At 41.6% G+C, this 19,978-nt stretch overlaps 1 protein-coding gene across 2 annotated transcripts in view; it reads left to right on the top strand.

The window, feature by feature from the left end:
- Positions 1 to 19,978, top strand: part of tle5 (TLE family member 5, transcriptional modulator) — a 51,147-nt gene that overhangs the window by 5,948 nt on the left and 25,221 nt on the right. For both annotated transcript variants that reach the window (XM_085348019.1, XM_085348018.1), the window contains exon 2: positions 18,476 to 18,564. In XM_085348019.1, the coding sequence (XP_085204145.1) occupies positions 18,476 to 18,564 (89 nt within the window). The remainder of the gene's footprint in view (positions 1 to 18,475; positions 18,565 to 19,978) is intronic.

Genomic DNA, 19,978 nt, shown 5'->3' with positions numbered 1-19,978 from the left:
ATGCATTTATTACTGTCTAAATTCTGCCTATGGAGGAAAGGTTTCACCATTGCCAATTACCTTAAATGAAAGAAGCTAGATTTCACTAGTGCACCAATTTAACTGGCCATCTAAGCGATGATGCCACCAAATACTTACAAAAGCAGGAGATAGAGTTGACTATCATCAGCATACCAGTGAAAGGAGGTTCCAATTTTTTTGAACGGATCCCAGTGGAAGCCCTTAAATTGAGCCCTGTGGAACTCCGCATTGCAGGGATCAGAATCAGTGAGACAGAAAATAGTTGGAAAATAGACCTAAAGAAGTGCCACAAGATGCTGTAAACAACTTATTAGGATATCATAGTCGACTCTATCAAAAGCAGCGGTTAGATCAAGCAGAAGAAGAATTACATAGTCACCAGAATCTGTACTAGGAAGGGTTTTAAATGTGGATTGAAAAAACTCCCAGATATCATGCTTTTCCAAAAAAGGTAAGTTGAAAATTGGTTGCTAGTAGAGCAGGGCAATATGACCAAAAATATTTATCACGATATACATTTGAAAATTTGCGATAACGATATAACTGACGATATAACTGACACTAGACAAAATACTTTGCAACTCCACAACTTTATTAGTGCAAAAAAAAAAAAAAATCTATGTATTTTCACTTAAACAAGCAGCTGTTTTTTTGTTTTTTTTTAAATATGCATTAGTTATATAACAATTTAACAGTGCAAATGCAAATTCCTTGCTGACAGTTTAACCAAAAGGCATTTCCAGTGGAAACTGGCCGACATATCCTCAGCACAACCATGTAGAATATCCACAAAACTTAAAAAGAGGTTATACACACACAATACGGTAATATTATGTTGAAGCACAGTACGTATCACTCCGCGAGGCTCCTGCCTACGATAGCCGTAATGCTCCGACAATCCATCAAGCGGTGCGGCTTCGTAGCTTAGCAAAGTCGTACTAAAACATTTGACAGATTTTCGAGCGCCGTGTACCACATAAAATCGTTTTGAGGTCAGTAAACACAACCAGAATTCATACATAAGGCACACGGGATTATAAGGGGCTCTGTCGATTTTCAGAAAAATCAAAGGATTGATTTTAAGTGTGCTGTATTTTCCAAAAAACACGGTAATAACGACGGCCCACTAGCATGCGCTACCAAAAATAGTGCTTTGTTGTGTATCTGACGGACGAAAGCCAAACCAGTTCAAACCCACTGAAGTTGCAGCATTTTTGCAAACCAGTTCTGGTTCATCTGTTTCATTCAACGATCCACTTTCGCCCTTCTTATTCTGCGTCGCCGCCATGCTTTTTCCGCCATGTGTGTATGAAAACAAAGGCACTACACATGCGTGTTTTACCCATATTCTATCGCCATATTTCATTTTCTTGTCGTTGCCCAACATTATACCGGTATTACCGTGAATGGTATGATATAGCCCAGCCCTAGTTGCTAGTGGACATTTTAACCTCCAGTTGCCAAGGTAACCCTGTAATGTAATTGCCACCCACTCATATGTCAAAGAGCCCCGCAGATGCTGGTCTAAAATGTCCTTCAGTGAGTTATCTGATGTTCATATATCAGCTAAGGAATCAAATATTTTACACTTGTAGTTAAAAAAGAATTGGAGTAATCTCAGCGGACTGACACATTTCTAAGGTTTTTAAACATCTGGCACAGTGCTCATCGCTTTGGTTTCTAAGTTCCTTGGTTTATAGTGGAAAGTTGGAAATTTCAAATTGTACTGTAACTTTCACATAATTTATTACAGCGTTAAAAAGAAGTAAATATACACAATTAACTTTCACATTGTGTTTGTGTTATTAGTTGGTGCTTTATGGCATCGGAATAATTGTTTTTCCATAGAACTTTCGAGAAAGTTGAACGTGCACTCCTCAGCTGGCAGTGATGGAGGAGGATATCCAGCCCAAAGAGCTGCAGCATGGCTCTGACTCTACTGTTAGAACCAGTGGGAGAGTTTGGTACAACCCAGCTGTGGACAATAACTTGTGCTGAGCGCTGAGCAGAGAATCCAGGTCTTGTTAAAACCACGCGGCTTAGCTGGCTTATCCAGTGCCTGTGCAAAATATTGCGGCTGTGGACGGAGCAGAGTTGACTGCTCCTGTTGTAAGACAGAGATGTTGTATTTAAGCTGATGCACTGCTGGCTCAGCGGTTGAATTGATATTTTTTGTTTGCGCTTCTTTTCATGTTGACACTAGTGATCTTTATTTGGCGCTGGAAGGGCGCCAGATTTTCTCCATGCAAGAAAAACCCTCATGTCTGAGTGTCAGAATCCTTTAATATATTGATACAGCCAGCAACGTTGCATATTCCATGTCTGAAAAGGGCTTTAGAAACAAAGAAGACTAAGGTTTCTGAGGTTTAACGGGGATTCACTTGTCATTTTATGTCAGTGGGCACGTTTTAATCCCCCGTTGCAGGTTACGGGCACAGTTCATTGGTTTAAGAGGGAAAAGCCTCATTTGATCGTGGCACAGTGCCTGACCCAGTTGACAGCATTTGCCATATTGTTTGGGTGTTGATTAATCCTAATGCAGCTTCAACAAAGCTGGCAGTGGCGTGAAAGTGGAGCAACCGAGAGGCCTGGTGCCAAATCCAGAGAGTAGCGCAAGTAATATGGGAGGCAAAATCTCACAAGTCCCCTGAGCATGTGCTCGACTGTAGAGATGGCCACAGGTTGCGCGCGCACACACACACACACACACACACACACACACACACACACACACATGCACACAGCATACACACTTCCACCTCCTCTTGTCTGTCTCCCTTTATCATGTGTTTCCTCCCAGATCTAATGTAGTGGTGGGAGGGTCAGGGGCAGAGGGTGCACAGGCATTATTAAGCCCACTTGAATTAACAGAACAGCCCACAGCCTTTCCTCTAAAGCCTCCAGCTGGGGAGAGCTTAATCCCCATGGTCCCCTGTCTCGCCCATTAAACAAACTCCCCCCGCCCCTGCTCCATTGCTCTGCTGCACACACACAGACACACAGTAACGTGTGTCTGTGTGTGTGTATGAGAGAGAGCAACAAGCTTAACTATGTGTGTCCGATGATTGGCGAGGGGGGGGGTACTGGACATTAGTGCGTGCACAGAGGCGAGCATAAAAACGCACAAACATGCACGTTGGCTTTATTTTCTGGTAATTATTGCTCTAGTACATGCATAGAAATAAAAGGATTTTTCCCTTTCAACGTCAATAAGAGCCCCCTCCCCCTCTCTCTCTCTCTCTCACACACACACACACACACACACACACACACACACACACACACACACATTCTTACCAGCCTCAAGGGTCTTATCTGCTTTTTGTATCTGGGGAAAAAATTGAATGTGGGGCTTGACACACGCAGGCCAGCAGATGTCTGGGTCATTGAGGTTAGGCCAGCTGATTAGCATGACAAACACAGCCCTGCATGTGCCCCCCACCTACCAACCCACCCAAACATCACCAACCTGCAGGAGGCCCCTCATTTAAGTGGCCGAGTAGAGGCCATGGGTCACAGGTGATGTTGATTTTGGTGAAAGGCCACGGTGGATGATTGTCAGAGTGCTTTGGGGTTTGGCTAAAATGGAGGGGTGTAGATTGGTACAGCCCTTCTCTTGTTGAGCATACACACATACTGACTTAGACTCAAGTAGGCAGAAAAGATGCGAGTACAGATTCAGACACTGACTTATACCTCCTGCTGGTGGCTGGCTTCCCAAACTCTGCAAATGCACATTGGACGACAGTGAGCTGAGTCTGTTCCTTTTTCTTCTTTGTTTCTAAACACAGAAAGCCCAGCTAAAAATGAGAAAACACTGCAGTGCCAGCATAATTTTCATGGTTTCTTTTTCTTCAACAACCCATTTATGTGTTTGGTTGTAGAAGGAACCGTTTCTGCTCACCTATAGAGTAGATCAGATGTGGGAACATGCTATGTAGTCAAAACAATAGATGGATGTAGTCATTCATGTATTGTGCATATTGAAGCCTTGCCATGTTCTTTTTTTTGAGCAAGAAATTATTATATTTGGATTAGAGATTCACCAGTTGACTGTCCAGAGACAAGAATTGGTCTGTTTCCACTGCTCTCCGCTCATATGACCATTAAAGCGCTAGTCTGTGTTATGCCACAAAGCCGCACAGGCAAATAGTTGGACACACACTTAAAGCCACTTACTTTGTTGTTAGCTTGGAACTGAGTGAAGACTCAGACATTTCACTAAAGTAAACAGCAGAGAAAACCGCATAAATGTTCGTGACATCAAACCTAATGAGTCACTTAAACATGGACATTTTATAGAAATTAACAAAGAAAAAGTGGCTTAAACTAGAGCTATCCAGAACTCTGAGCCAGCCACAAACTAACAGCCTCAGTCTGAGCAAAGGATAAAAACAGTTATGAGAAAAATTATGGAGCCGCATGAATCCGAGAGAAAGGTTTAATGTCCTGTTATTTAGTGAAGTTATAAAGTATATGTGTTGTATAGGCTGTCAGTTTTAGTTCTTAGAAAGAATAAGAATAATTGGCAGATAGCAAATAATCAGAAATCATAATTTGCTGAGGAAATTGCAATCAGTGCTGCTCTAATTTGCACAAGAAGTAAAGTGCTTCAGACCTGTCATAGTTTCTGTATCTGCAAACCTGCTAGAGTGTGCTTGGGTGACATAAATTTTGTCCACATACTGTGTGTGCGAGGCTCCGTGCACACGTCTGCGTTCCTGTAAATTTTATATGATCACACAGACTGAGAAACTGCACTGCAGTGTATCAATTATACACATGGACCCTTCAGGCAGACTTCCAGCAGAATTCCCAGAAGTAGAACAAGAGTGACGATCGGTCCATGGTGTTTGAACTGCCGAGGGGCGCAATGCAAAGACACATCTGATTAATCTAATTACAATTTCACTGACCAAAACTTCTTGGATGAACTTTACACAAGAAGCTATATTATTAATTATATAGCTGCATTAAAAATGCTCAAAAAGGCATCAACAGCACAAACAAAGTTAATAGATCAGTGGCTTCACTTAATTGATTTGTATTTGGGTTTGCCTTGATGATAGCATAGGGGTAACTGGGGTTCTGTGGTTCATGATTGCCATTTTAACCCCTTACCTTGCAGTTCCCCGCATGTATGCCTTCTTTGTGTTTGACTCCATAAATAAGTTGTCTTTTGCACGTCATCAGTTTGACAAGTTACTAGAAAAATATGACCATGTTTTTGTGAAATGGGGTGAAGAAAAGGCAGATTAATGTAAATTTTAATTCACTACTGTTGGGAAAATATTAAGAGTTGAGTGCATTAAGATAAATTGAGACTGAAAAAGATGACGTTATAAACAACATGGTAATGGACTGGCTTGCATATAGGGGCTTTTCTGGAGTTGCTGACCACTCTAAGCACTTTCAACTTCAACCCACATTTATACATTCACACATTGCTTCATTCTATACACTTAAAGCACTTTGTCTGCCACTTCTGGCTATTTTAGAAGCACGAGTTAACCTAACATGGATTTAACCTGAGCACTCAGAGGAAACCCATGCATGCAAAGGGAGAACATGCGAAACCCCAGTCTGGATTAAAAGTTGAAATCTTCTTGCTGTGGAATGACAGTGCTGAAAACGTCATCACTGTACTGTTTATAGTTTTTCATGTAATAATTGTTGACGGTTAGCGTTTTCTCATCATACAAATATCGATGCTATTTTAGTTTGCTGCTGCTTCAGTTGAGCAGACGCTGTAGTGTTCGGTGATTCAGATTCTTCACCCACATCACGATTTATGCTCTGAGTCAGTTTCAGCCTCTTTTGGCTTTTATCAATATTGTTTCCACTGCAGTTTAGCCAAAGCTAAAGCATACTGTACATTAGTTAGTTTGAACTTTTAAAAAAGTTATTGACGTTTCCATGCAGTTGTTTTTTTTTTTTAAATGCGATAAAGGATTCATAAGTATGTCTGCAAAGAGGAATATTTTTTAAGTATATTATGTATAACAACAAACGCACAAGCACCTTGGAGTTTATGGCACCCCAGAGAAGCATATGGCTTGAACAAAGTACTGAATCAAGAGGACTGAAAACGTGTCACCGCTCTATAAATGATGCACTTCCCTGCTGGGCCAATCAGTTACAAAACTCTCACCTTGTGGTGATTTTATAAATAAATAAATAAAGAGAAATTAACATGATTATCCACCGATTCTGAGGAAAGAAATAAACAACTAATGGCGTATTTTTAAGTTACAAGCAAGGCTAAACCTTTATGAGAGAGCTCGTAAATGCTTGTTATGTGCTGTATGTGTTACAGTTACTGTCATTAAAAAATAAAATAATTGTAATTTTAAAATGAAAATATATTTCATAATAATTATTTTCATTTTAGCTCCTCCCCTAAACTTCTTTAGTGGCGAGGAGTCAATTATCCATCTCTTATCTGTCTATTTGTCCATCTATCTGACTCCAATTCACAAGATTCAGTATTCCTCCTTGAAACTTGAACACACTGATCACAAAATGATGATAAATGTCTTTATCCAAAATGTGCTCAAGGTCATATTTTGTCTTTTTTCGATCACTTTTCCATTTTATAGGAGTACTGGTCAGATTTTGTGAGCCTATTTAGCTTCTCAGTGTCTTTTCTTACTGTCACTTAGTCCAATACAGGTAACCAATGAAAACAAAACTTTCCTTATGTATTTCACACATTGCAGTAACCTATGAATTGTGATGGATCACAAGCCAGATGAGGGACTGCGTCATTGACATTCTGGTTCTGTATGATTATAATACAGAAACTAAAGGATCCGCAGAAGCATGAGACTTGCCAGTTGAGTTGTCGGTGCATCACTTTGTCAGCTCGGGCTGCTTTGCTTTACACAAAGTACCACAGCAAATTTACCAGAAAGAATGTGACCATAAACAAAAACAGATGTCCTGTTGTTGGTTTCGCTCAAACCTGCGGGAGACACTGATGTGTGTGTTTCTGAGTGTGCATGCGTGTATTTCTGCTGCATTGCCTTCACGGACGAGGCCTGCATGTCAAGGTTACAAATTCACAAGTAATAGACGGCTTTGTTGACGTGGGATGTCCTTTTATTGTCTGTATACATTCTTCTCTTTTAGCATGTGTACAAATTGTGTGTGCGTGCGTGCGTTTCCACACAAAAAAATGTGGTAATGACTTTGTGCGTGTGTGTCTTTGCATGCATCTTTGCAAGTTCCTCTTAAAGTGCGTGTGTGGTTTTCTCGTGTGGGAGTTAATGTTGGGGGGATGTAGTGAGGAACTGCATCAGTATTCAGCAGTTGCTTCCTAGGAGGAGAGTGTGGGAGGTGGGAAGAAAGGAGGGTGGCGGTGGGTGGGGTAAACCTTCCCCAGAGCAGAACGGTGCGATGGGCTGGAACAAAGCGGCTCGACGGGAGGCGGCTTGATTGCCCCTGCCTGGCCACAGCCCGCAGATCTGCCAATGTGCAAAGGAGAATTAGCTGTTCTGTTTGTGTGCCTAACAGCGGTCAGGCCATGACTGAAACAATATGCTACCACATCCCCACCAACAGCCTTTTCATTCAAGAGCAGGGCAATGAGAACCTCCCTTGTTCAGTCTGTCCTGGTCCCATTACTATAAAAAACAAATTTGCATGCTGTTGGCGTAAACATGAAATCAAATAGAGCTCATCAGCATACACTTGAAATTACAATACTCTGATAGAAAACAATATGTGCCAAAGAACTTTGGAGTTCCCCCGGTGTTGCCCAAATGTCAGAGCTCCAGCTTTCTCCTTTCATTGTTAACTTGTTGCAAATTTATCTAATCTTCCCTTCTTCGTTCCTGTTTTTTTTCTCCTCCTTTGGCTGTTGTAAGTAATAACCTTGGTTTTTACAAGCAGGCATCAATCATCTACACAGCCGTACTGGGTGTAATCTTAAAGCCCCCCTTCTGCGAGTCTGGCTTTAATCTCAGCCATGGTTTCCAAACCCACAGTACTGTCGGCCTCACCACTTTCCCCACTTTTGACAAATTGCCCATTTCCCTTGGCTTTGCAATCTCTGCACTCTTTTCCTGTGGTGTGTGTGTGTGTTACACTATGCCTCCCCCACCTTATGTTAGGTCTTATTGTGTACAAGCCTGCGTGCGTGTGGGTATAGTGTACTATATTTTTGTACACAGGTGCATCTGTGTTTGCAGGGCAGTGTGCTATAACTGTCGTGTTTGTATGTGTTTGTACTGTGTACTTGGCTGGCCTTGCCAGGGGGGGTCAAGATAGTTCAGAATGGGGAGGGAAGGTAAGACATGCCAAGCCTATGTTTGCAAGGGCACTTCTCTCGAAGTGATAAAAGTAGAATAATCCCCTTTAAGGCGTCTTAACGAGGTCAAATCTGTTGGGCTGCAAGAGGGAGGTGTGTGTGTATGTGTGCTTGTGTGTTGTGGGGATAATGCTGCAGAAATGGGGGTAAGCCTCTGCTTGGTTTGTGAGAGATAATAATCAAAATCAAATTCCTGGCCGAAACAGGATTAGGCTCTCCCCGTGCTCTAAAGCCCCTGTCCAGAGCGGCTGAAGACACAATCCTATTCCTCAGCCTCTCCTCTCTGATACACATACACACACTTAGCCGCTAACATAGCGAGGCTTCTTTTTGGCCCAGACAGAGTTGGCTGGGGGTGAGCTTGGATGTGGGCCAGTTAGCCCTGTCCCTCTCTCAGATCACTGGGCTCATATGCTTTAGTCCAAACACTAATCCGGGATATTTAGATGGAATTGTTTGGTTGGAGCTATTCTTAGATGGAGGATGTGATCTTGTTTGCTGCTCGTGTATTAGCAAAAAGCTTAAGCCCTCAAAGGCTCTGTGAATCATGTCAGGATGGATTTTTGCTGAAACGTTTGCCCAAATAAACGCACACACCATGCGTTCGTTTCACCAGTACAAAGAGACGGGATGATGCTGAAAGTGGAATGACTGCAGTCGTGCTCAGACAAATGGGCGATGGATTGCATGTATATTTATAAATGCAGACAGACATTGTTTACAGCACATGTTGGAATCAGTCTGAGTCGATGAGTGAAACTCATCTGCGATGTGTGCCTTTGCCATAAGGTCAGGTGGCTGTCAGCCTGTTATATTCCTATGTAAAAGCAAGGTTTTTTGCAGTTAAATCGGCATACTGCAGCAACTTCATCACTAAAGGCGGAGGATTTTCTTACTTTCTGTTTCAGTTCTGTGCATTAGGGCTGGGCTATATCATACCGTTCACGGTAATACTGGTGTAATGTTGGGCAACAATAAGAAAATGAAATATCGCGATAGAATATGGGTAAAACGCGCATGCACAGTGCCTTTGTTTACATACGGACATGGCGGCGACGCAGAATGAGAAGGGCGAAAGTGGATCGTTAAATGAAACAGATGAACCAGAACTGGTTTGTAAAAATGCTGCAACTTCAGTGGTGTGGAACTGGTTTGGCTTTCGTCCGTCAGATACACAACAAAGCACTATTTTTGGTAGAGCATGCTAGTGGGCCGTCGTTATTACCGTGTTTTTTGGAAAATACGGCGCACTTAAAATCAATCCTTTGATTTTTCTGAAAATCGACAGTGCCCCTTATAATCCCGTGTGCCTTATGTATGAACTCTGGTTGTGTTTACTGACCTCGAAACGATTTTATGTACACGGCGCTCGAAAATCTGTCAAATGTTTCAGTACGATTTTGCTACGAACCCGCACCGCTTGATGGATTGTTGGAGCATTACGGCTATCGTAGTCAGGCGCCTCACTGTGCTTCAACATAATATTACTGTATTGTATGTGTATAAGCTCTTTTTAAGTTTTGTGGATATTATACATGGTTATGCTGAGGATATGTCGGCCAGTTTCCACTGGAAACGCCTTTTGGTTAAACTGTCAGCGAGGAATTTGCATTTGCACTGTTAATTTTTTTTATATAACTTTAATGCATATAAAACAGCTGCTTGTTTAAGTGAAAATACATTGATGATTTTCTTTGCACTAATAAAGTTGAGTAGTTGTAAAGTATTTTGTCTAGTGTCAGTTATATCATCAGTTATATCGTTATCGCAAATTTTCAAATGTATATCGTGATAAATATTTTTGGTCATATCGCCCTGCTCTACCGTGCATTACTGGCTGGACTCCAAATGCAAGTAGTTAATGTGAATTTCTCTGTTGAAAGCCACAGGTTTGCAGATTTTTTTTAAAATCACAAACAGATTGCACTTAACTGCCAACTTCTCCCCATTAAATCATAGACTGACTCCATCTTTGAAACGGCTATTTCAAAGACGGTGCGTTTGCAAATTATTTTTTCACACCGTTGCAATACTTTTGTTGTTCTGCGGTCTCCGACTGCTGCTTTCTCTGGTGTGACTGTAGCATTATAAAGCAGCTGTACACACAGGTTTGACATGCTATCTAAATTGAGTTAAATTTCAGTGAATACTAGTGCATAAAAACTGCTTGTATAAAATCATCAAATTTAATAAAAGCTGCCAGAAAGTTTACAGACTTTGACTCCACACACTCTTCCAGCTGGAAGTTATACTTATGTCACCGTCTTTGCTCTTGAGGAAATCTCCCATTGATTTTAAATCATGACAGCGCACAGAATGGATGCACCAACACCGCATTTCTACTGCAGTCAGTGAACGTGGCTGTAGCAGGTGTGAGAGTAGTACACAGGTGGTGCATATCAGTTTTATAGTCATGAAGTGTTTGTATTTTAAAAAAAGCACTGAGTTTTATTGTTGTATTTCCTGTGTATTATCTATTTGTCTTTACTTATTCCTGTTGCATAAAGTCAGTAAAATACATGGCAGGTATATGTGCTGGTTTCAGAATCATACAGAGCCTACAGATTCAGATTCATGACGAGTATTTGGTGTACATTATCACTGGATTTTTAGGGTGCTTCTCACTTTTATGGTTGAAAATCTGCATTATTATTATTGAGTCCTTGGTATTAAGATATGTCTAAATGTAAGCACTTGTACTTGGTGTGAAAGTAAGTTGAACTGGGGCATCGCCCACATGCATACTGCCAGCAGTAAATTACCCATAAAATGTATAATCTCACCATCAGACTCAGCTAAAAAAAGAATACTCTTTATTTTTTTGCTTTCAGCAGAAAAAAAAAATCAGATGGAAACACTTGTTCTTTTCAGTCACGTAGAAAAAAACGTCACGCCTGAAGAATAATAATATGCCTATACTCCACACTCAGATGGGCAGTGGGAATCTGTGATGGACAGAAAAGCCGGATGGCTCAAATGGCATCCTTGAGACTGTTGCTATGGAGCAAACACATCCTGGCATTGAAAAATAGGCCAACTGTTCGTCAGTGTGGATCTTCTGCATTCATTTAAAAGTGGGAGTGAGATAACATCCAGTCATTAGTGAGTGATTACAATGCCAAGGTTTCATCCCTGCCCCCAGCACACACATACATGCACGCAAACACACACACACACACACGCGCACACACACACACACACACACACACACACACACACACACTCCGGCTGAGATGTAAACAGTTAGGCAGTGCTCCAGGAAATACAATCCCCACACTGCTGCTACCCTCAGGCAGGATTTATACTGAGGAGGATGTTTTCCAATGTATCCTGCTGTTATTGTGTGTGTGTGTGTGTGTGTGTGTGTGTGTGTGTGCGTGCGTGCGTGCGTCACTGTGTGTGTGTGTGTGTGGATACATGCTGCTGTCTCCGCTCTGTTGGTGTGTCTAAATGCTCCACTGTATTCTTGTATTGTTGGTGTGTCTAATCACTGTAGTGTGATCTATGTGTGTGTGCGTAAAGCTGAGTGCCCTCTGTAATCTCCATCCTTTGCCATCGCTTTTGTCGACTGATCCGTGGAGCAGAAACGGCCTTTGCCTGATTCTTATTTAAAATAGACATTATGGTTCACAGTAGACTTCACATGGATTGGACCAGATGATGAGGCCAGGAAGGGTGGGTGCGTGGGGAGGGGCGGGGGTGGGCGATGAGTGTGCTTAGGGTTGGTGGGTGGGGGATGGAGGTGGGGCAGCAATTTCCTGAAACGATGAATCCCATTTATTCGCTGAAGACTGTCTCAATTGCCTCACCAGCGCACAAAGCTTTTTAATGCTTTAATTACGTCTCAAAGGAGCAGGGCAGAATCAAATTAGAGATTGTCCTACATTTAGGTGCTGTGCGCACGTGTGTGTGTGTGTGTGTGTGTGTGTGTGTGTGTATTATGCAAATTTGTGTGTGTGTGGGCTGTTTTATCCTTGTGTATGATTCATGGCAGTGAATATTTGTTCCTCTGGCAGCCAAGCACCATATATAGAGGCTTATCACACCCCACACACAGATGTGCACACACACATCCTCTCAACCGTTTACGCTGTCTAGGCTATCCCTCTGCAACACAAACAAAATGATACACACGCACGCGCACACACACACATGCATTAGCCCAGCTCTCTCTTGGACAAACACATCCACTTCACGCAGCATGCAAGCACCTTTTTTTTTGTCACCGCAGATGGCATGTGTCACAATATTACGGCAGTATTTCATTAACATTATGGGCATCCATCTGTTGTGTGCTCTCAGGTCCCCATAGAGCACCTTGTTTTAGTCACTGACAGAGAAAGAGATAATAAACATGGTTAACAATGTATGTTTCATGGCGCTCGGATAGCCCTACATACTCTGGTTGTAGAGTGGTAAAAATCTCTCACTAGCACTGTGAGAACTGTGCTCATAGCTCTTGTACTTTGCTGGATGTCTTATCAGAAAAAGGGTTTGATTTTGCTGTAGAGTTTTAAAATATATTTAAAACTGTGAAGCATTTTTTTTTCTTTTAAAGCTATATTGGCTTATGCAGCCACTTGTTGACAGCTGCCAACCACTCAGTCTATCTACCTTCCTACATACGACACAGTTTGCATTTCACCATCACCATGTCCTTTTATGCAATACAAATAAAAGTAAAGTCTATATCTCCCCGCCTTAAAGGCTTTAGATCACGCCACCTTTTTCCTCCTGCAGGCACATGAACTGAAATAAGCTGATTGACGTTTTTTTTTTTACATTTCTGGAGAAACTGAAGAGACTTTGCAATGCATTTAACTAATTAGTAACTAAATTTACTAATAATTGTAACTGAAAATTAATTACTGAATTTAGTACAGTAATGCATTACTGAAAAAGGTAATGTGATTACAATATTTACACCCAGCGCTGCAAGTAATATAGTCAAATCTCTTTCCCTTAGGGTCATATGATGCACTGGGGTAAATGACAGTGTTGCCATTGCTGCACAAATAAATGAAATAAAATGAAAAATATCAAGCTGAAAGTAGAGAGTGTAGAATAATTACTCAAGAAGCAGAGTTATCAATCAGATGTGAAAATGTCATCAGCGATTTGGAGTCAAAGTAGATAAGTTAGTAAGCGTCAGGTTCGTGCAGGCTGCAGATGTTGTCATTCAGGCTGTGGCTGCTGTAAATGTGGAGGAGCAATATTTGTCAGACACTGTTTGTTTGTCATTTTTGGTGAAACTGAGCCACTTGTCCTCAGCGACTTCAGTGTGCTGTGTGTGATGTACTAAACTAAAAATGACTTTTTTAATGTGACATTTTCATTATCTTGCCTGATACGTCACGCAGATCTATCATCGCTGTTTCTTTATCCAGTTTAGTTTATTAATTGACATGTTATAACTATGGCAGCCAAAAGCTGATTTTTTTTATTTTTTATTTCATGCTGGTAGGCTGTTATAGAATGTGAATCTTTTGCTGTTGCATCCAACATTTCTCACCTGTTTCACAAGATAGTGATGGGAAGGTGAGACAGAAAAGCTGTTATTGCCATAAAAGCCCTAATCTGGCCCTTGTGAGTCTTGGTGTTTGGTTTTATGGTGTGTTTGTTAGGCTATGTCCACATTAGCCCGGATAGATTTGAAGTCGTTTTCACAGAGGCGTGCATCCACATTGAAACGACCGAAAACGCTTACGTTCCAGTCCTGCGCATGCGCGAAAGCGAGTGAGAATTAAAGGATTTGAAGAAAAGCTATCTGGAGCATGTACAAACTGATATTAATCTTTTTTTTTTTTTAGGGCTGTCAAAATTGAGAGCAATCATAACAACTGCTTTATAATGCACTCAACTAGCTTTGTTTAATTGGTCACATGACTAAAATGCGGCATTGTTTTAGAAAGTCTGTGTTTTCGAGCGTCCACACTGCGACGGGGCAGCTCCATTTTGAAATGAATGCGTTTTTGAGAGCGTTTCCAAAACGCTGCATTTTTTTCCTTGAGGAAAACGTCGTCTCAGTGTGAACGGGAGGCCAAAACGGAGAGAAAACGACGCGTTTTCGTTTGAAAACGCATTAGTGTGGACGTAGCCTTAGAAAGTTCTTGCTCCTTTTCTTGCTTTTTCTGTTTCTTATTTTTCCTCCTTCTGCCTCCACTTCTTTTCTCTTCTTCAGCTACCTGGGGCAGCTGACTCTTTGGCATGTTAAACGCTTGCATATTACAGTTCACATTGAGGAAATCGGATCTTGAGCAACAGCTCTGCCCTCTGGCACAGGGGGCAACCTGTACATAGACACACAAGCATGGACACACAGTGCAGTGTGAGCTTCACGGCTGCCTCTAGCCAAGTGCCTTGTGTTGACACAGGCTCTGTGTGGCACAGGCCCATATAGCTGAGCTGTTGTTTGCTGAGCTTGGTCCATGCCGTACTGGCTAGAGAGATAATGGAAAAGGTTATTCTTCTTTACAGTCGAAGCCTCTGTCTCCAAGCAGCAGACTGGTTTGTTTGGGATTGGGGTTTTTTTTGTGTCTGTAGGCAGAATTATAATGTCAGGCCTTCTCGTACCATTTGGATGTGTAATGGCCGAGGTCACTGTCAGAGTTTTACAGGACTGCACGTTTTATGTTTTTCTAAATAAAAGTCTTAAGTGCCTGTGCCTCTTCCGACCTTAGCGCTTCTGAATTTCCAAATGTTTTGCGGCCATAGTACGAAACGCATTTCATGCATGTACAGGATACCAAATGTTGTTACCCTGAAAGAATGCCTTCCCTACTTAAAACCATGGTAGAGTACTCGCTACCGAGCCATTAACAAAAAAAGAGAAACAAAAAAACTTTATCCTGTGAACCAAATAAATCTGCTCTTACAACCTGAAGCTATCTTGTTGCTTCGTATAGTCTCAGTCTATTGTTCTATGAATGCAGAGGAGGCTATTTGCAGTTAAAAATGAGACTGAGCGGCATGTCGTGGTGAGCGGGGTACAAAGCGACAGGTCATTCCTAACAATGTCGGGCTAGCTTCCTGTAAGTGCGGCAATCAGAATTCTGATGGTTTTTTGTAACTGCTCGATCGCAGTGTGGAAAATGTCTCTTTTTTTCTTTTTTTTTCTCCCCCCCCACATGACCCATTATGCAGCCTGCTGAGAAATAATGAGATTTTGTCCCTATTTGGGTTTGATGCTCTCTGTGCTCCAACACACAACCAGTGCATCCACTGCTGCCCGGGGAATGTAGTGTGGAGAGAATTACAATAAGGGCTAATGGCAACATCCAGGCTAGACAAAAGATGTTGTTTGCTAAAAATCCCAATGTGTCTTTGACATGACATGGTTGTCATTTGAATCACAGTATATCTAAAACGCTCTGTTTTTTGTTTTTTGTTTTTTCTGTGTGGCAGGTTAATTGTGAATGCACAGGCCACTCTGGGCATTAAAACATGGCTTTGAGTTAAACCACTTTAAAGTAACACAAACTTTTAAATAGGTAGCCTTACTGTCTTTTATCTGTTTCACTGTTAAAAGACGATTATCAACCCATGTAACCTTTGCCTCCCAAGAAATGAACTTTTAAGATTCTTTTTAAAGGCATCAGTGGCGGCAAAATATCTCAGAGATGAGCTGACACTGCTTATGCTGAAGGCTGCTGCAGGAGCTTGGGTTTGAATCTGCCTCAGACCATTTCCTGTGTGTCATTCCCCCCTCCCTGCTTTCCTGTCTGCTTTCGGTGCTTTCCTATCAATAAAGGCAGAATGCCAGAAATGAATCTTAAAAAAGGCAACAGTGAAACACAAATAATGGTCCTCGTCACCATAACCAAATCTGTTATTTTTTTGTATTAATGTGGTGAAAAAACAACCTTGTCAGGTGATTCTCCAAATTAGCTCCAAACAGACAGTGTCATTGTGTTATTTTATGTATGCTAATTTAACATGACTTTGGCTACAACATAAAAAAACAGCGACTGAAGCAAATTCAAATGAAGTCATCTGAAGGGAAACCCTGAGTAGTGGAATTTAATGTGATTTTTACCTTGAAACATACCACTCATCTTAAACTTTTTGGAAACCAAGGAAGCACCCACAAGACAGCGCTTCCAGCCAGAATCCTCAGGAATGACTTGAGGAGAGTTAAAGGCACAGATCCCAACATCACTGAGCATCCAAAGTACACGTCGGAGCAAGCCTGCCCCATGGAAACCCTGCCCACAGCACTCAAAGTATCCGCTTCCAATATCCTCTTTCCAAGACAGCACAGGGGAAATTCTCAGAAATCCTGTGTCTGTGCCCTACTATGTCATACCTGTTTTGTTAGCATATGGGTAAGTTACAACATAGTCTCTGTAGTTATTCATAACAGTACTTGCTGTCTTGGCTGAAACACCTTTTAGTGAAGGTTACGAATGATCTTCTTACTGCCTCTGACAGCGGACTCGTCTATGTGCTTGTCCTGCTAGATCTCAGTGCAGCTTTCAGTACTGTTGATCATCACATTTTATTACAGCGATTAGAGCACGCTGTAGTTATTAAAAGTACTGTGCTACAGTGGTTTATATCATGTCTATCTAACAGACTCCAATTTGTTCATGTAAATGGAGAGTCCTCTTCACACACTACGGTTAATTATGGAGTTCCACAGGGTTCCATGTTAGGACAAATTCTGTTTACATTATACATGCTTCCCTTAGGCAGTATCATCAGAAGGCATAGCATACATTTTCACTGCTATGCTGATGACACCCAGCTTTATCCATGAAGCCCGATAACACACCAAGTAGTTAAACGGCAAGAATGTCTTAAAGACATAAAGACCTGGATGACCTCAAATTTTCTGATTCTAACTTCAGATAAAACTGAGGTTATTGTACAGAGCCTTCACCTCTCAGGCCCCTCTTCTGTGGAACCAGCTTTCGGTTTGGATTCTGGAGACAGGCACCCACTCTACTTTCAAGAGTAGGAACCAGCAGCAATAGATCTAGGGTCCTGGGGCAGTCCAGTGAGTGTCCAGCATGGAGTGTTTCTTCTTCAGTAACCTTTTTCACTCGCAATGTGTTTATACACCGCTCTGCATTTAATTATTATTTGCTATTATTATCTCTGGCACTCTTCCATAGCATATCTTTGTCCTGTCTTCATCCACTCACCCCGAACCGGTCATGGAAGATGGCTGCCACTCCTTTAGCCTGGTTCTGCTGGAGGTTTCTTCCTGTTAAAAGGGAGTTTTTCCTTTCCCATGTCGCCAAACTGTTTGCTCATAGGGGTTCATATGATTTCTGGAGTTTTCTCTTTTGTCTTATTGTAGGGTCTTTACCTTACAATATAAAGTGCCTTGAAGCAGCTGTTGTTGGGATTTACAAATACTGCAAGTACTGTTACAGTGTGGCAGAGAGACACATAACGTCAGCATTGGAATTTAAATTCCCCATAAAGATACTTTTATAAAGTATCTTCATAAAAGTATCATTAGTTATACAAGAAGCAGGCCTAAATGTTTACTCACTGTCACTCAAAGTGAATGCTGGAATAACAAAAAGGAATGTTAAGATAATCATTACCCACTTTGTATTACCATTGTACCTCATGCATCATCAATCAATAGGATGTTATGGCTCACAGCATGGCTGTTTTTCATCACGGCCCTGGCTAATAACTCATAAGGTTGCTTCAGCACTGTAAAGAAGCAGTGTGTGCCAAACCAAGGACAGACTGAGTCTGGGTTATGTCTATTGAAGGTTAAGTAGGGGTGTGTTTTAATCTATTTATGGCTAATTATATCTCTGTGTGGGTCAGGTTTGTGTGCGGGTGTGTAAGAGAACAGTTCGTTTGCAGGGGTTTAAAAAGCTGGCAGGAACGTTAAGTTTAGATGTTTCTGTTTTTGAGCATGCACATAGTTTCGGGGGTTTTCATTTGGCCCGTCGCACTTGGAAACATGCTTGGCAACCAATTTCTTCGTAATGCTTTGCTCGTTGGACTGTGGCAAATTGAAAACTGTTTGATTTCATGTTCGTGTTTTTAATTATTTCTCCACGTTGGTCTCTTGCTTCTCTTGCCTTCACTCACCTATCCTGCTTTTTTTGTTTCCTCTTTCAACATGGTTCTCAGTAGCTCTTCTCTAACGTTTTTCTCTCTATGTTTTTGCAGGCCTCATCGCAGCAGCTGAAATTCACGACCTCTGATTCCTGTGACAGGATCAAGGATGAGTTCCAGTTTCTTCAAGCACAATACCACAGGTGAAAACACTGCTGCATGCAAACAAAATTGAAAAGCTGTACATATGACAGCCTGTTAAGTGCAGCTCTTTTTAATAAGGAATATATCCCCAGGCTGTACATGTGTATTTTCAGGATTTCTGTTTATTGAACATACTGTGTTTGTGTACCAGTAGCCGGTATGTTAAACATAAACTGAGCTGTGTTGTGGCAACAAAAACCTACCATTTCTTGGTCAGAATGGCTTTTAATGCGGATGTATGTCCTTTTTTCTTTTTTTAAACACTTTGTTTTACATCAATAATCACTAACAGTAACACTTGGAAACTGCCTGACTCTACAGCTAGCTAAAACTCAGGGACAGCGAAGTAGTTTATATTTGTGAGCATATTCAGACAACATTTACTGTCTTAATATTAAATAAATTCAGATAATAATAGTGATAATTAATTTTATAGGAATTGTAAAGAAGTAGCAAACAGAGGGTTTGCTGATGGTTCACGTCCTCTTAATTAAATTTAATCGAATACAAAGAAGAGAGTCTTGAGTTCAATTCCACCATCAGGCCGGGGTCTTTCTGTGTGGAGTTTGCATGTTCTCCCCGTGTTTGCGTGGGTTCTCTCCGGGTACTCCGGCTTCCTCCCACCGTCCAAAGACATGCAGCTTGTGGGGATAGGTTAATTGGATAATCCAAATTGCCACTAGGTGTGAATGTGCGAGTGAATGTGAGTGCGAATGGTTGTCTGTCCCTGTGTGTGTTGGCCCTGCGACAGACTGGCGACCTGTCCAGGGTGTACCCCGCCTCTCGCCCCATGACAGCTGGGATAGGCTCCAGCGCCCCCCGCGACCCTGAAAAGGATAAGCGGAAGCGAATGGATGGATGGATGAATACAAAGAATTAACAAAATATGATAACAGTGCCAGGGTTAAGTCTGTATTTTCACTTTAAAAAAACAACAAATGGTATCATTGTTTGCAGGATACCTTCAAGAATTTAAATAAAAATCATTAGACTTTTAAGATGAATGTTTGCAGCCAAGCACAGTGTGAACTCGAAGAGAACTGTTCTGTGGTAAGAAAAAAATGGAGATGTGTGCCTTTGTTTCAGTAGTATCTCAGCTCTATTGCCATACTGCACACTAAGGAAGCCTTTATTGACTCATACCTAAATCAATCTCGTTTACCCTCGGCTATTGATCTTCCTTTACTGCTTAAATACCGCTACAGCTCCAGAAGTCTGAGGTGCTTCCAAATTCCGACCTTCACTGATCTGTTTGATAGCTGTTGTAAAGAGGAGGGATGCCACAGGGTCTGCATCAAGAAATCCACTCTTTGTGCGAGTGGAGTCTTTGAAGCCTGTCTTCCTTCCTGAGGAGGTTGGTTTGTTCCTCTGTACCTGTACTCCCAGAACCTTCCAGAGGCTTGCCTCAGCCGG

This window comes from Diplotaxodon limnothrissa, linkage group LG23, assembly GCF_057381915.1.
Source record: "Diplotaxodon limnothrissa isolate DT_005_m linkage group LG23, D_limnothrissa_male_GT1.1, whole genome shotgun sequence".
Classification (NCBI taxonomy): Eukaryota; Metazoa; Chordata; class Actinopteri; order Cichliformes; family Cichlidae; genus Diplotaxodon; species Diplotaxodon limnothrissa.
The sequence above is the reverse complement of the archived record's forward strand: the minus strand, read 5'-3'. Positions and strand labels throughout refer to the sequence as shown.